The sequence below is a fragment of the Antechinus flavipes genome, chromosome 3 (assembly GCF_016432865.1).
Source record: "Antechinus flavipes isolate AdamAnt ecotype Samford, QLD, Australia chromosome 3, AdamAnt_v2, whole genome shotgun sequence".
Classification (NCBI taxonomy): Eukaryota; Metazoa; Chordata; class Mammalia; order Dasyuromorphia; family Dasyuridae; genus Antechinus; species Antechinus flavipes.
Window position 1 is genome coordinate 508,014,936 of NC_067400.1, and position 18,143 is coordinate 508,033,078.

The 18,143-nt window shown below is 36.8% G+C and overlaps 1 protein-coding gene across 1 annotated transcript; it reads right to left on the minus strand.

Moving 5' to 3' along the window:
* Positions 1 to 1,743: 1,743 nt before the first annotated feature.
* On the minus strand, positions 1,744 to 17,739 carry PLET1 (placenta expressed transcript 1). Its single transcript, XM_051986975.1, has 4 exons — positions 17,491 to 17,739; positions 11,022 to 11,223; positions 7,744 to 7,805; positions 1,744 to 3,014 (listed from the first exon to the last, which is right to left on the minus strand). Exons 1-4 carry the CDS (start codon positions 17,678 to 17,680, stop codon positions 2,899 to 2,901), a joined length of 570 nt encoding a protein of 189 aa, XP_051842935.1. The 5' UTR covers positions 17,681 to 17,739; the 3' UTR covers positions 1,744 to 2,898.
* Between the last annotated feature and the right edge of the window lie 404 nt (positions 17,740 to 18,143).

Sequence of the window (18,143 nt, forward strand, 5' to 3'; positions counted from 1 at the left end):
TGAGTGGAGTGCTGGGAACAGAGTTTATCAGCCATAGGAGTAATGATATCACCAATGGGAAAAGTATAGACAGAGAAGAGGGACCCAGAATAGAACCCCAATGTGGGTATAACTACATTAAGAGATTGGGGAAAGGATATAGCTCCCCGGAGAGGGTAGAATTACAGAGGTAGGTACCAGGAGAAGGTATCGTTGGATCATAGATTTATTTTTGAAAGTAGTCATTTGATCTTTTTCATTTTACCGATGCCCAGAGGAGTTGAAAGAAAGAAGAGTTAGTCACACAGGTAGTGTGGACTGGTCCCCTGCCAGTATCTCTCATGTCATAAATCAATTTTAAAGTTCTTAAGAGAGACCTTGAGAGTGTTCTTGTATGCTTTTTTTGATCACCTTGAGAGGGCTTGCCCTGTGTGAGTTCTCCATAAAATGTGCACTCATTAGAGATGGTGCTGTGCTCTAAAAGCAAAGCAGAATTGAATTAGCCCAGAAGAAATACAAGATATGCAAAATTAGAGAATCTACCCCAAGTGTTCATATGGATTATATGTGCCATAACTGTGGCAGAGCATTCTGAGCTTATCTTGGTCTGATCATACAGCTTGACACACTGTAACTTGACTCCAACATACCCATGCCATTTTGGTCCTATTCAAGAACGAAGGACAACAACCAATAAATGGCAGAGTCTGGTTTGAATTTCTATCCAAACATGTTTTGTGTTTTTGTAACATAACATTTTCCAGATCTAGCACCATTTTCACTCTGCCATGGCTGAAGCCAAGCAAAGAGAATTCAGGGGAAGAAGTAGGTATCAAATGTTTTAGAGAAGTCCCATAGAGAAAGGTAGTGTGATACAGTGGAAAGGGAATTGCTTTGGAGTCAGACGAGCTGGACTAAAGAACCATGAAAGTAGTTGGCCTTAAAAAGCAATTTCAATTTTGTATATGTGTGTGTGTGTGTGTGTATGTGTGTGTGTGTGTGTGTGTGAGTGTGTGTGTGTGAGAGAGAGAAAGAGAGAGAAGAGAGAGAGAGAGAGAGAGAGAGAGAGAGAGAGAGAGAGAGAGAGAGAGGAGAAGAGAGCCAGCGCTAGCGCCAGAGCCAGAGCCAGAGCCAGAGCCAGAAAGAGAGGGAGGGAGAGAGGGAGGGAAGAAGAAAGGGGTAGGGTGTTGACATTACACGTGGGAAAAAAAAGTTTAGGACATGAGGTCATGAACATCACATATTTCACAATTTTCCCAAGTATTGGCTAATTGACAAAAGTTAGAACTTTATGTGAAAAGACAGAGCTGCCATAATGGAATTTCAGGTTTCTACCAAAGAAAGAACATATTTGTGGAGTGGAGCATGGCAATCTCTGGAAAGATACACAGCTGGCAGTCATTTGACAAATGGTGAATACCACTTCTGGACAAAGAATCACCAGATTTACTAGTTTATTTCTTTGTTTGAAGGCAAAGCTTCCTAGATTATTAGGAGTCATTGCTAGACTCCCTCAGTTTCCATGGTATCCAGTTCGTCCAAGCTTACATGAATAAGAATATCACCTATTTGCACAAGAAAAACTTTAACACAGAGAGATGCTGAGCAGCATTAGGTTTACAGCAGAGGACAGAGATGCATATAAAAATGAGAAAACCGGAGGAAAATCACATAGTCCTTAGGAGACAGAAAAGATCTTTTTAATGTATGTTTTATAGTTAGAATTATCTACTTTCTTTCCCCCCAAAAAGACTTTGAGGCAACTGGAAAAGAATGATGGTTTATTAGGTTATGAAAGAAATCTGATCATTTGTAGCATATGTTAAACGAAAACAAAAATCTTTATTCAATATATAGCACAAGAGTTTTTGGCTTGTAATAAATTTGATTTTAGGATTCTTGTATCTTCTTTATGTATACAAATTACGCAAATTTTCCTAAAAAAATTATTTGGAAGGGGAAATGGCCAGTAGTCTGGTGTGTAGGAAAAGGATTGTTGAGATATTATCAACCATTGTATCTGGCCTTGAACTTAAAAAACAACCCCAAAACAAACATTGAAACCAAAAAATACACAATTCCACTTTCCTAATGCCCTGATTTATAAATAAGAAATTGGTGTCATATTCTCTGTTGTAAGTGAAAATGAATAGGGGATTATGTTAGGATTTTTTTTATTGTATCAATTTATCTAGTTTATTCTTATAATTCACGGGGTACAATATTAAAAAAATTTAATTGGAAATAAAAAAATTAATTTTTAAAATTATCATTCTCTGCCTTTTCTCTCTATCTCTCCAGACTGGTTGGCCAAACATTGTCTTTTCCTATGTTGCCCTTCACAAATCTGCCAGTTTGAAGGAAATGAGAGTTTTCCAGTAGCAGAAGGACTGATTTCAGCTCATTTACTTTCTTCCTCAATAAATTAAAAATGCTATCAAATGAAAACATTTTAAATAGTCTGGATAAATTTGGACCAGAAATTTGTCCCTCCTGGCCATTCCTTCAATGACTTTCAAAGCTACCGGGGAATCATTTGGCACCAAGTAAGGCTTGGATGCGAGTGAGGTTGGCCATCAAAGTGATAATTCAGGAACAACCTTAATTTACACTCTGGCCAAATGGCTACTGCTATCATCCATGCCTTTTTTTTTACCTGGCTTGCCTGGATAGAAGAAGAAAAAGCCTAATTTCCAGTTCCAGAGATCTATTTGGCTATTTTACATAGCTTAATTTTACCATCTAGTGGGATTGTCAGATCCCTAGCACTGTGTGTGGAGTGAATTTTCTGTCTCTGCTACAGTCAGACTTACATTGTAACAGTCATACATTGTGGCAATGTGGAACATTCATTCACATGGTCTTCACATCTTGGCTCAAGAGGAAAAGAAGGTAAATGGTGCCAGAGTACATGGTTCTTTAGGAGATCAGTTTGCAGCTGAAATAGACGAACAGGGACTGAATGATGTCAATGAATAAATTGCTATAGACTGTCTGGGCAGAGCTTTTGGGAGTGATTAGCCATGGGGTTGATGCTGGAAAAGAAAGACCAAACATTAGGATCACTGCTAGGCTAGTACATGGAAGAACTATTGAAAGGGAAATAAATCAATATATCACATTTGATAGATCACACAATTTGAGTTTATCGTAAAAACATTCTGTATAAAATAAAGCGCTATAGTAATATAAACTAATGTGATATTATAGCTATAAAATTATTTTATAGATGTTATATTTACTATATTACACAATATAGTATGTATAATATATAATGTATATATTATATAATATATAAATAATTATTTGGAGCTTTATATATAAACTATATATAATGATACAACAATATAACACTATAATAATGTAAGCTATCTGAAAATAGTTAACTATTTTAATACTAACAACAATAATAATCAAGCAGGATTGTCAGGATTTTAGAGGGGAGAAATTATTGTAGTGAACTCTGGCTTCAGAATGTTAATTCTGATATTAATTCTACTTGGTTTTTATTATTAATGTTAATAACAATAGATGACATTTCCATGTTGCTTTATGATACATAAAGTGCTCTTACAAAAAGCCTATGAGGTAAGTAATATATTGATATCTCTATTCTTCAGATAAAGAAACTGAGGACAAAAAAAGATAGATGATTTATTCATCATCACATAGCTATCTATGATTCCAAGTTCAAGGCTACTTCTACTACATATATCATGTGTCTTTGTTTTAATATTGGAAGGGCTTGATGGCACCATAGATTTCTGTTCCCTGGATCTGAAATTAGGAAGCTGAGTTCAAATTAAGCTTTAGAAAGTTACGAGCTATGTGACCCTGGGCCAGTTATTTAACCTCTGTCTGCCTTAGTTTCTTTATCTATAAAATAGGGATGTAATAGGACCTACCTTCCAGAACTGTGAGGATAAAATGAAGTAATAGTTAAAAGTGTAAAAAAATGAGTAATAATTAAAAGCAAACTTTAAATTCTATTATTATTTTAATATTATAAATCTTTAAAAGGTATCAATATTATTTTTAATAGTAGAATTTTAGTTAAATGCACTATGCACAAGAATGACAATATTAATATTATTCAATTGTATTTAAATGCATTAATTATTTTTCTTCTTTGTTTTGGTAATTTTATTTTATTTCTTTTTAATAGCTTTTTATTTTTCCAAATATATGCAAAGCTAATCTTTCAGTATTTCAATTTTTGCAAAACCTTTTGTCCCAAATTTTTCTCCCTCTCTCTTCCCTCTCCTAGACAGGAAGCATTCCAATACAGGTTAAACATATGCAATTCTTCTAAACATATTTCCATATTTATCATGCTGTGCAAGAAAAATCAGATTAAAAGGAAAAAAAAACTAGAAAGAAAAATACACAAGCAAACAACAACAACAAACCCCCCAAAATACTATGCTTTAAGTCACATTCAATCTCCATAGAACTTTTTTTGAATATAGATGGCTCTTTCTATCACAAGTCTATTGGAATTGTCTTGAAATCACCTCAGTGATGAAAAAAACCAAGTCCATCAGAGTTGATCATCATAATTTTGTTGTTGTTGTGTACAATGTTCTTTTGTATTCACTTTGCTTACCTTTATGTAAGTCTCTTTAGGCTTTTCTGAAATCAGTCCACTTATCATTTCATATAGAACAATGATAGCCCATTACATTAATATGCCGTAATTTATTCAGTCATTCTTCAACTGGTGGGCATCCTCTCAATTTCCAGTTCCTTGCCACTACAGAAAGGGCTGCTTCAAACATTTTTGTATACGTGGGTTCTTTTTCCTTTTTTATGATCTCTTTAGGATACACATCCAGTAGAGATATACAGCTTTATAGTCCTTTGAGCATAGTGGCAAATTGCTCTCCAGAATGATTGAATCAGTTCACAATTCTACTAACAATGTATTGGTGTCCCAATTTTCCCACATACCTTCCAAATTTTATCATTATCTTTTTCTGTCATCTTAGCCAATTTGAAAGGTGTGAAATGGTACCTCAGAGAACAACATAATTTTTAATCACAGCATCAATATTATTTGTAATGCTATTTTCCTTCCTTCCAACTTGTTTCAAAGGGCTCAACAGCAATGAATGTAGGTCTAGGACTAAAGCTTGTTTACTATCAAAAGGCAAGAATCTAATAATATTAAGGATATCACACTTGTAGATTTCTTAGGATCAAGGATCCATACACAAGTATTAGGCAATCCCAAATACAGTGAACTGAATTATAATTTGATTCTCTATGCCTGGAACTTTGGAGTAATCAAGGTTTAATATGGCCTACATCTATGGGATAGCTTGACTCAGGTCTTGTTATATTCAGAACCTTCATTTAGGAGAAACAAGATAATGACCACTCCACAATATTTGTGTATTTTAACAGTTTGGGAACAGTTAGGTGGCACTATGGTGCACAGAATGCTAGACCTTCAGTCAGGAAGATTCATGGCTCAGCTACTTACTAAGTGTGTGACTGACCCATGACAGGTCAATTAAGCTCTGTTTGCCTCAGTTTCCTTATCTGTAGAATGAGCTGGAGAAGAAAGTGGAAAACCACTTTTGTATCTTTGCCAAGAAAACACGAAGAGTCTTTCATGGCTGAACAGCAACAAAGGGAATTTGGGTTTATGGAATAAGGAGAAGGAGGTCTGAGGTTTACTCAGGAACATGCCTTCTTTTGAGAAGGAGCATGATATACTTCTCAGCAACATAATCATCCAAGACAAGTGCAAATGACTCACAAAAGAAAATGCTATCCTTAACTAGATAAAGAACTGATGGACTCTGAATGCAGATCAGAGCATATTTTTTCACTTACTTTATTCTTTCTTATGTTTTTTTCTTTTTGATCTGTTTCTTTTTCCACAACTGTGACTAATATGGAAATATGTTTTATATGATAGCACATATATAAACTATATAAAACTCCCTACCATTTTAGAAGAAGGGAGAAGAGAAAAGGAAAAAAAAAATAGAACCCCAAATATTGTAAAAATGAATACTAAAAATCTTGATACCTAATTGGGAAAAAATAAAATATTATTAAAAATGAGTTTGACATCATTGCTCTAGGTCAGGACTTCTTAAACTTTTTCTACTTGTGACCCCTTTTTGCCAGAGAAATTTTTATGTGACCCTAGTTTTATAGATGTGTAAAGTATGTATACAAATCAAATGCTTAATGATGTCATAATTTTGTGACCTCCACATTTAGTTATGAAATCCTGCATGAAGTCTCAGACCACAGTTTAAGAAGCTGGACTCTAGGAAACTCTCCAAAATTTCAGTCTGACCTGCATTGTGTGTGTGTAGGGCTGTTCCTTCATTTGGGAAATTTAAATGTCAGTGGAATCCTAAACTAGTCCCTATGTTTTAGCTTTTTTTTTTTTTTCCCTCTGGATGTATACTGCAATGCTGTCACATTCTGATATTTTGTCACTTCCACTCTTGTCATGCTAGAATACCTTATTCAGCATTTCCTCATGACAACTGTTTTCTGGGTATCTCTTGGAGCAGGTGGGTTTGAGCAAGAACCAAAGTTTCCAATCTTCTTTACATTGAAGGATTTTGTTGACTTGCAACTCAAGAGGTAGTGACTAGGAACAAAACTATTTTCTTTCTTAGCCCTTTATACTCATGGAATTTACAGAAAAATAAGCTATACTTAAGAGGAAGGAAAACAGCAAGTGCCAAACCTTGCCAGCCAGAAAAACAACACTAAGAGAAGGAGCTTGTGAAATGTAATTGCATGTGGTTAAAGCCCTCCGGGAGTATTCTGGGTTGCATGATCTCTAACCACTTCTAAATTTGTTGTTGAAAATAGATTTTCCCTTTAACATGTTTTATGACAAGCGGTTGGCAGAACTACCGACTATTCACTTTGTTTTTCATTGTTAACTTTCAATCTTGTGCTGCTGGTTACCAAAGAGGAGAGTATGTTATTGGATCAGATCTAATCAGTTTCCTGTTTTTAAGTGAACTTCTTAGTTAAATATTTAATTGAAAAAATGACCTGCATGTTGTATTTGTGACACCTTTATAAGTATATGTTCTGAAAGAGGAAGAGACAACTTCCTAAGACACAAGAGACCAGGAAGGCTGCTTTAGAGCCCAGCTGTTTGGATGTGACTTAGAAGGAAAAACTCATTTTCCAAGCTAGAAGGGGGCCGAGGTTGTAAAGTAGGAATAATTGATACTTCTTCCTGAGGCCCCATAGGGATTCCAATTAGCCCTCCCTGTTAGAAATGGAACAGATGAAGTGAGGCATAATGGAAAGTGCTGGGACTTGGGACTCCTGGGTTGTATTCTGGCTCTGTCATTGCTACTCTGAATAATGTGGTGGGTAGTTTGCTTGTCTTTTGTGAGCCTTACTTTTCTTTTTTGTAAATGAGGGTGTTGGACTAGATGCTTTTGAAGATTCCTTCTAGCTCTTGCATTAAAAAAAAAATTCCCTCCATCTGCCCATGCCAAGCCCTCCAAACCCTAAACTAATCTCTGAAAGCAAGGATAGACTATGATTTCATAGGCATAGAGAATTCCCAGATGAGGTAACTCCTCCCACTACTGGTTATCACCTTTATTACAATTTATATTCTAAGAGATTTACCTAGAATTTTGGACAGATTAAGTGACTTTCCTCTGAGCCATTTCAACCGGTATATGTCAGAAGTAAGACCTGAGTTTTTCTGGCTTTGAGGTCTTTTTCCAATTCATCACACCAAGACACTCCAAAATAACTCACCTTTTCTGAACAGTTTGAATGAAGAGAAGGTGGCTCCATTGTTGAAATAGAAGGTAAAGGCTCTGTGGAAAGATAAACAACAGGAGATGGGGAGAAGCTAAATCTATTTCATATTTTTCTCTTTCATGGAGAAAGAGTTCATCTAAGCTATATGTACATCAGATAGAAGAACTGGGTATACAAAATAGCTATTGTTTGATTACATCCATAGAAAATGTGAATTGGGGACTGTCTTCCATTGGCATTGTAATCTGAAACAATCCTTCGAATGGCCTCTTTAGGGAAGGCTTCCCTGATGGCCCAAATTCACTTTGAAATCTCCCTTGTTTAATTATTTTTGCCTTCTTTCTATAGTAGAGCACCATTAGTTCCTTATTACATACCTTGTAGCTTTCTATTGTGTTTATTTACTTATTTAGTTTGTTTGTGAGACACAGTGAAGAAGGCAAAGCCTTTTATTTATTATGGCAATGTGAAATGTTGAGGTTCACCAGATGTCAAACATCAATGATAATTGGTGATATATCACAAATTGCTTCCCAGTTATGTCTTTTTTCTCCAACTAGACCATAAAATCCTTGTACTGTGTACAATTCTTTTTTTGATCCATAGTGCCTAGGAAAGTGATAAAAAATATACTAGTGCTCAATAACCACTTATTAGTTCTCTTTGATTCCTCTATTCCATGTGGCCTCCCCCTTACCTCCTACTACCCCATGTACCATTCATCTTCAATTAGTTTGAAAAATCAAACAAGCCCCACAAAATATTTGAATCCATATTTCAACACAAAAATGTTTGTCTTTTATTAATCTCTATTCATAGGAAAAATTCAATAATCCTTATTTATAACTACTTGTGAAATAAAGATGTTAAATTTAATGAGGTGGTATAGCAAGAGAATAGTTAATTTGAAAAAAAGTAGAAATCTAAATAATAGATAGCTTAATGACTCAATAGTATGATTATTGATGTTCAGTTATGTCCAACTGTTCATGATCCCATTTGAGGTTTTCTTGGTAGAGATATTGGAGTATTTTCTTCTCTAGCTCATCTTACAGATTAAGAAATTGAGGCTTACAGGGTTAAGTGTCATACCCAGGGTCATACAGCTAGTAAATATCTGAGGCCAGATTTGAACTTGGGAAGATGAATCTTCTGGACTCTAGGCCCAACACTCTATCCACTGCCATATAACTGCCCCAACAATATTATATAACAGTTTGAAAAATATTTTTTCAAAATTACTAATGAAAGTAGCAGAATAGGGTTTAGGAGTAGGACATAATTTTTCTGGAGAACTACATCTTGGTCAGATGACAGTAGAAGTGTTTTGTTCAGTTCTAGGTAGCACATTTTGGGAAGGAGATTGATAAGATGGAAAATGTAAGGAGGACAGCCACGGTAGTGAATAGCCTCAAGTTGACCAAAAAACTAGGAATACTTAATAGGGAGAAAAGACTTGTGGGTTGTGGTTGGGAGGACAAGAAAAGAGCAGGGAGTAGGTTCTCTGGCTAGAAGTTTTAAAACAAAAATTGACTACTTAGAGGTTGAAAAAAGGAAAGATATTTTATAGAGGGAATTCTTGTTCAGGTATGAAGTAGACTAGATGGCCTCTGAGGTTCCTGCTGTCTTTGAGCTGCTATAACCTCTAAAATGGCAGCTAGAGCAGTTAGGTCATATAGGAGATAGAGTGTTGGCCCTCGAGTCAGGAAAATTCATCTTCCTGCATTGAAATCTGGCCTCAGACACTAACTAGCTATATGACTCTGGGCAAGTTATTTAGCCCTGTTTGCCTCAGTTTCCTCATCTGTAAAATGAGCTGGAGAAGGAAATAGCAAACCATTCTGGTATCTCTGCTCAAAAAACCCTAAATGACGCTATTAAGAGATAGACATAATTGAAAAACAACTGAACAACAATCTCTAAAAACCTTGCCAGCTCTAAACCCAACCTAACTGAAGAAAGATTTTTCTAAACATCGACATTCTACAGCACCAGGGAAAAGACAGTATTTGTGGAAGGATATCTGAGTTATCAGGGATTTCTGAGAATTTGAGCTGCTTATTTGGAAAAGAGAAGCCAGTGGGAACTGACTGCTTTGCTTCTAGTTAGTTACAGCCTGAGCTTCCATTTCTAACTGGGGGTGTGGAAGCTTTAATGATCTGAAATGAAAGGAGATATGTTATCTTACCCAATTTTGTCTGGCTACTGAACCACGGTTGCAACCATCCTTTGACTGGCAGGTCAGTTTCACTTGAGATTCTGCTCCCCTGAATCATTCTGTTGACAATTCACTACCCCATGAAAATATCCAGCCCTCCCCTCAAAGGATCTAATTCAACCAACTAGCAGGAGTGCTTGGCTGTCTTCATTGTCCCATTGCTACTAGCAAATGTTTATCTGGCACCCATAGTGACACTGTAGTCAAATACTTTCATGGGGAAAAAGATAGACTCAGAACATGTGTGGGAAAACTTCCCTGCCAAAGAGTGATTCTAAGGAAGAAACTCAATAGCTGCCAGGAGACAGTGAGGAAGGAGAGAGAGTTAAGATGCCATGGCAGACCCCTGTTAGCCTTCAGGCAGGGATTGGCTCAAGCACTTTTGCTTGAGAGAATGTTACCTTTATCACAATGACATTAATTCCCAAACAGTTAAGAAATTAATATTTTCTTCTTCCATTATTGCACCTACTGATTTTCTCTTAAGATGTTATACTGAAAAATTAGACAACATGGTACAAAGAAAAGAGCACTGGCTTTGAAGTCAAAAACCCTTGGTTCAAATCCTGCTTCTTATTAATTGTGTGATTTTTATCATTTCAGGTCTCTTTTCCCCATCTGTAAAATGAAGGGGGCAGACTAGATAGGACCCTTTCTGCTTTTAAACTATTGCATATATATATTATCTATAATACTTACAAATATATGTGTATATACACATCTATACATATACATATATGTGTATGTTTATGAAAAAATATATGTGAAAAATATAAATATATATGAAAATATCTATGAACTACACAGAAGGATTGAGTCCACATGATGTCTCTAAATATCACTGTATATTACTCAGATCACAGTTGATTCCTGGGGTGCAAAAAAATGGATTTCCAGTCCAGGTCTATTCTGAATTGCCATTGGCTCTTATTGAAGAAAATCACACTCTTTTCTCTCTACTTTACTTTTTTGAAAACTTTCTCTACTCTACTTCCCTCACAGAAACCAAACAAAAATCCCTACCAAAAACCTAAACTGAAAGTCTTTATCTTACCGTATTTCAACTTCATTGATGTCTGAGTTATGAGGGGATGTCCAATTTGCCTGGAAGCTGGTTCTATTGAAATTCTTCACTTGGTAGAAGACAGAGTCATTGCACAGGTGATCAGGATTTTCCCAATGGCCAATTGACTTGTTGTACTTGTCCACAGCTTGCAGGATCACAGAATATAAGTTCTCATTCTGAGAAAAAGTCACTAGTAAGAAATGATTAAAACATATGTAAGCTTTTTATCTTTAAAGGAAAGTCACAGGAATTATGAAGACCTGAATGAATACAACTATGTCTTGCATCTGGAAAGACCAGCTATAACAATCCCAGGCTTTGTGATTAGCTGCCAGATGTGTGGCAGAGGATGTGTAAGGTCAGAGGACAGCCTTTGAACAGCTAGCCATGTTACCATACCCAGTGCCGCTCAGACTCTCCTTGTGCCACTTCCACTTCTCCACTAGCACAAAATCACCCAGCTTAGAAGCCAGGGTGGGATTTTGTCTAGTTCTACAGGTCTGGATGTATCCAAGGAAGGTGCTTGGGAATTATTTATGGATTTGATTTGGGGTGGAGGATATAAAGAAAATTTTGCAACTTATCTTTCTGACTCCTCTTTCCTTTCCTCCTAATTCTCTCTCCAATATAGGCAAAACATTGCTGAGTTGTTTAGTAAATTGACAGAGTGCCAGACTTAGGGTTAGAAAAATGGGCTTGAATCCTCAGGCACTAACTAGCTATATGACCTTGGTCAGGGTATTTAATTACATTCAGACACCTGCTTTATAGGATTTCTGTGAGGATCATCTCAATTGGGATAATATGTTTAAATTGTTCTGTAAACTTCATTAATGTTAGCTTTTATTAGTGATGATTTTTGTTGTTTAGCATTTCAGTGGTATTTGATTGGTCATAATGCCATTTGGGATTTTCTTGGCAAAGATACTATAGTGGTTTGCCATTTCTTTCTTCAACTCATTTTACAGATGAGGAAAAAGAATGGTTATGGTTGAAGAACCAGAAGCTGGTCAGGATAATTGACTTGTTCCTTGTCACACTGCTAATAAATGTCAGAAGCTGGATTTGAATTGAGGACTTCTGGCTTAAAAACCTGCACGTGATCCTATAAAATGCCATGCTGTCTCTTGCTGCCTGTGCTACCTTGAGGAAGGCACAGCTACTCTGACCTCAGTTCCATTCATCTGTAAAATGAAGGAATCACTTTCCTCATCTATTTAAAAAATGAAGCTACACTCAATCTTCTAATTCTCTTGTGGATCTAAGTCTATGAATCTTGGATCATAAGCTGAAATCTATTCCTTTGAGAAGAACTAGTTAGTTGGATGCTCTGTACATAACTGGTGCTTAATAAATGTTTGTCCTATAGGTAAACTACACAAAAAGAGCACTTGGGACTTAAGTATGAACTCCCAACCTCAAGCTTTTACTTCTCAGGGACCTTCTCAATCTTCTGATAATCCTTCACATTTCCCCCCACATAAAGGAGAGAAAATATTCATATTTAAATTCTAGTATTTTCTTAGAGAAAAAGTGGTAGCTTTTCTAGTCAAGTTTGGTTCTGATGCTTCCTCATAGCACAGTGGTGATCCTGGATTTCCAAAGATTGTGAGAACTTTCCAAACTGGGGCTGTTGCTACCAGGCTGGAAAGTCTTCCATTACAGGCTTGGTGAGAGTCAGTTTTGGTAAGGTGGAGAGTTTCCTCACCAGAATAGGATTATGATGATGATGATGATGATAATGATCATTATCAACGTTATTAAACTGCGCAGGTAGTGCAATGGATAGATTGCTGCCCTTGAGTTAGGAGAACCTTAGTTCAACTATGTCTTCAGATACTTGTTAATTGTATGACCTTGCATAAGTTACTTCACCTTGTTTTCCTCAGTTTTCTCATCTGTCAAATGAGCTGAAGAAGGAAATGGCAAACCATTCAAGTATCTTTGCCAAGAAAGCCTCAAATGGAGTCATGGAAAATCCTACACAACTAAAATGTCTAAATAAAAACAATCTTGTAAAATTATTGGGACAATTAGATTTTATTTCAGAGAAAATACTTTCATGGATGAAGTCAGATCTTTTGAAATAGGAAGTAAGAGGCCTTCATTCTTATACTGAGCTGACTCATTGAGGAAAATCCCCTTATCTGTCCTGTATCTGGATATCACAGCTGCTCTGGCAATGGGATGAGTGTTGGACTCATCTCTGATTCCTGTGACTCATCCCCCTTGCCTGATTAGTCACTCGGGCCAATTCTTCTATTTGAATGTCTTTAATCATGACACTCTCTTCACATCTGTGTCTCTTGACACTCCTTTCTCACTCATTCCCCTCATTATTATCTTTGCTCATATTGACTCCTCCTTGCTCATCCAAATCTGACCCATCCTTTCTCTTCCATGAAGCCTTCTTTGACACTTTCAGCTCTTTCTCATCTATTCTTTTTCTGAATTCTCACAGTATTTTATAGGCTATGCAACAACAATAATAACTCACATTCATATGGTGCTTCAAGGTTTACATATATTATCTCATTTGATTCTTAGAACAACTTTATGAGGCAGATACAATTATTATCCTCATTTTACAATTGAGGAAACAGAGGCTCACAGATTTGCCTAAAGACATCCAGTTGGTGTCTGAAATAGGATTTGAACCCAGTTTTTCCCGAGTCTAGCATTCTATTATACTTCAATGCTTTGTGCAATGTGTTTTGGTTTTGAATTATACACAGTTTTATAACATTTACCCTTCTTTCAGTCATTTTCATTTTGCAACCTCCTTAAAGGTAGGGACAATGCTTTTTACTTCTGAAGTTTTCAGTGCTGAGTGCTAAGGTTAGCTGATAAAGCTGTGTACCCAGCAGAGTGTAGAAGCTTAAGATTCCGTAGGGAATCTAGCCAAGTCAAGTTCTCCCGGCCTGTACAATAGAGAAACTAAAGCCAACATCCAGATAAATTTAACTCTACCAATATTGACTTGTTCTAAAGAGAATATTATTGGTGGGGTGATTCCTTCTTGTAATGAATCATTTTTAAATAGTTTTTAATTTTTCCAAATACATGCAAAGATAGTTTTCAACATTCACCTTTGCACCTTGTGTTCCATTTCCCCCCCTTCTCTTCTCCCCTCACCCAAGACAGCAAGCAATCCAATATAGGCAACATGTGCAATTCTTCTAAACATATTTTCCATATCCTTCATGCTGTGCAAGACAAACCAGATCAAAAGGAGAAAAAAACCACAAGAACAAAAAACCAAGCAAACAAACAACAACAAAAAGATAAAAATACTATGTTGTGATCCATACTCAGTCTCTATAGTCCTCTCTTGGATACAAATGGCTCTCTCCATCACAATTCTATTGGAATTAACTTGAATCACCTCATTATTGAAAAGAGCCAAGTCCAGATGAATCCATCTTGTAACTATTAAAGCCCAGGTATCATGACTATGTACATACCGAACCAAGAGAAAACTTGAAAACAAAAGATTTTACCCCACTCCTCAAACATTATTATCATCTTTCTTTTATCCCTTTCCTTCCCAATTCTAATCTGTTCCAAATTTCTTGCTCCCTGCTCATCTCTTAGTCTAGTCAATAAGCGTCCATCTCACTCAAAGAGAGATTGACCAGCACTATCCAGGAGTGTCCATCATGTTCCAGCTCTGGGATCAGAGGTCTTTCTGGCTCAGCCATTCATTGATTGCAACAAAGATTCAAATACAGGGGGAAAAAATAAAGACTTCTGTATAAGCCCAGAACTCCTAGAGAGTTCTAGGTCAGTCTTCCTTTGAGTAAGATGAATTATGTATGTCCTATTTATGTATGTGTTCTCTGTCTACGAGGGGCAACAGTAGTCTTTGTCTAGTCTTGGAGCCAGGAGAGACTGGAGTTCAAAGTCCCAGATTTAGCATTTAAGAGCTTTGTGACCCCCTGAGTCAATCATACCTTTTCTCTGAGACTTAGGCCCCTTGTGTTTAAAATGGAAACAATGATACTTGTACTGGCTTCCTCAGAGGTTTGTCATGAGTAAAGCATCGTGTAAACTGTAAGATGATATAACTGTAGGAGGATACAAATGTGAGTTGTTGTTACTGTAAAAATACAGCTGTATATAATGCTATGATTTAAAATAATGTCTTACTCTGTTTTCCCTTTCCTCTTGAGGGAACATAGTGAATAGCTAGAATACCAGGACCTTGAATTGAAGTCTGAACTCTACTTCAAACACTGATTAGTGGTGTGATATTGGGCAAATCACTTAACCTCTGTCTTGGTTTCCTCATCTGTAAAATGGAGATAATAATAGAACGTCGTGAAGAAGAAATAAATCTTTTTAAAGTACTTTGCGAACCTTAAAGCTCTTTATAAATGTTAATTATCTATAGATTGTTCCAAACATCTTAGAGAGGCTTTAAGCTATTAGAACTTAAAACTTGGTCTTTCCCTCTGTCTCCATCTCTCTTTCTGTCTCTATTCAGACAAGAGTATGTGGCTATCTATAACTCCTCCAAAATTCTCTGTAATTGCCTTTACATTCTCACACAAGGAATCTTGACATTTTCTCTTATTACCCTTTTTCAACTCCTTATTTCCCCCAATTTCATTTCTTCTTCTTTTTCACTCCACTTTATGATCTTTCTTAGTTCCTACCATAGAAACGTTTTTTACCGAATACTTGTAATATTGATGCTGGTTTCTCTCATTCCAGCTTCTTTCCTATTTGATGAGTTAACAATGCTGCTTCAAAAGTTAACTTCTTCATTCTTTGTACAAGTAATATTAGTTTCCTAGATCCCAAACAGGCTAATAAGAGTGCTGGAGTGGGAAGAAGGGGAGAGCCTATAGAATGTCTAAATTGGTCTAAAATGGAAATTTTGGTGGGGCAATTTCTCTGAAACCCCAAAGAAAATGCACACAAGGTACATGCTAATATTGCTTGTATTTTCACCTTCTAAAAGATAATTCTTGAAGTCTGAATTGCTTTTAGGATTACATATTTAGAGATAGAAGGGACCTCAGAAGTTATCTAGTACAGTCCCCTCATCTCACACAGGAGGAAACTTTAGTTCAGCAAAATAAAATAAATTGCCCAATGTCACTATTAAACATTTGGTACTATTTTATTTAATTGGTATACTATTAAACTAGTGGTACAGCCAGGCCTTTTACTCCAAATAATGTTCTATATACTGCAGCCTGTGGATCACTAGTGCATAAGCCTTGATTTCCTCCTTTTTGGCTTATTGGAAAGAGGACTGTTCTCAGAAAACTTGTGTTTGAGGCACAGCTTCCTTGCCTTGGCTAAGGAATGTTGATGCCGCTTCCCAAAAGTGTTATCATGAGAAAGTACTTGGTAAACTGTTAAGTACCATATTGATGCAAGATATTGTTGTTTTACCTAGAACATAGATATTAGCTAGAAGGGCATACAGTGAATAGAACACCAGGCTTGGCTATTTTTCTCAGTTCCTCATTTGTAAAATGAGGACATGCTGGAAAAGGAAATGGCACACTATTCCAGTATATTTGCCAAGAAAACCCCATGGACAAAATGCAGGGGGTCACACAGACATGACTGAATGACAGAGCAACTACCACCTAGAGAGATACTATCTGTAGGGCTTAGAAGCTGAAAGACCCCCAAGAGAGCAGGCAATGACCACCCCTATTTGTAGTTTCTGCTAGTTCAAGAAATTACTTGGATAATACAAGAAGAGACCCCTAAAGCTTCATCTATACTGAAGATAGCAAGGGAATTTCTGTTACTCATTTTATTGAGGTTTAATGACTCCTGTGGTTGTGATCTGCCTGGGGAAAGTACAGAAGACAATGGAAAAAAAGTTATTATTATTATTATTGCATTTTAGAGATAAGAGACCTCAGAGATCACCTTCTTTATTTCAGAGATGAGAGAATTTAATTTCAGAGAAATAGAGTGATCTATGCCAGCTCCCACTGCTATTATGCCGGAGACAAGATTAGAATTCACTTCTGCTGACATCCTATCTAGGGCGTTTCCCATTATACTATGGTTGCCTTTTAGTGAAAGGGAGATTCTCCCTGACCTTTTCTTCTGTCTCCTAAACATAATTTCAATTACTGCACTAGTAGCACTTGTGACAAGAGTGAGATATAGAGCTCTGCATGTTTTGTCCCCACAAAACTATAAAATGCTAGCCATCTTTCTCTTCATGTCTCTCTGTATCTGTCTTTATCTCTGTCTGTCTGTCTGTCTGTCTTTCTCTCTGACTTTCTTTGTCTCTCTCTCTGACTCTGTCTCTCTCTTACTCCCTCTGACTTTGTCTGTCTCTCTCTGATTGTCTCTCTTACTCCCTCTGACTCTCTCTGTCTCTTTGAGACTCTCTCTGATTCTCTCTGTCTCTGTCTCTCTCTGTCTGTCAGTCTCTGTGACAAAGGCCACGGCTGAAGAGCCAATTGATCTTACTCACCTGTGTAAGTTTTATTGGTTTTGTAAATGTTGGAATCTGCCTTGACGGAGAGGTTGATGGTTGTGTTCGTCTTTTCAGGAAAGGTGCAGTCATCAGGGGCACTTACAACCAAGCCTGAAAAAAGTATCACCTGGAGGCCCAGCAGCTGCAATAGCAGCAGATGTTTCAGGACAGAGCTGAGGGCTGCCATTGTCTCTACTTGTGGGAGAGAAACACTTGCACCTACCTGCAAGCAGAGGGAACTGTCCCTTATGCATCACCCTCCTCCTGTTTATACACTCCTGGGCAGGATGACGTCAGGTAATTGCAATTTTTAAATTCCCACCCTTTTCCAAAAGGAGAAGCAATTTCCTTGTGAGTGCTGGTGTCTTAAAAATTTTTTTTTTTTAATGAATGCTGGCCCAGACTGAGAAGAAACTATAGTCTAATTTCTTTAGTATTTTACTTCTAAGCTCTGTTACAGTAAGTATTATTTGAAATGGAATCAGAGCAAGTGCCTACCTTTCAGCTCTACCTGGCTCCTTAGACATTTCCCCATGGCAGCTTCTTCAAACTGCTTCCAATCCTCTTCAGTTGCAATTGCCCACATCACTGTCGATCTCCCTCTAAACAGATAACTTCTTTAGGGAGAAGCATGAAGCTCTTTGCATACA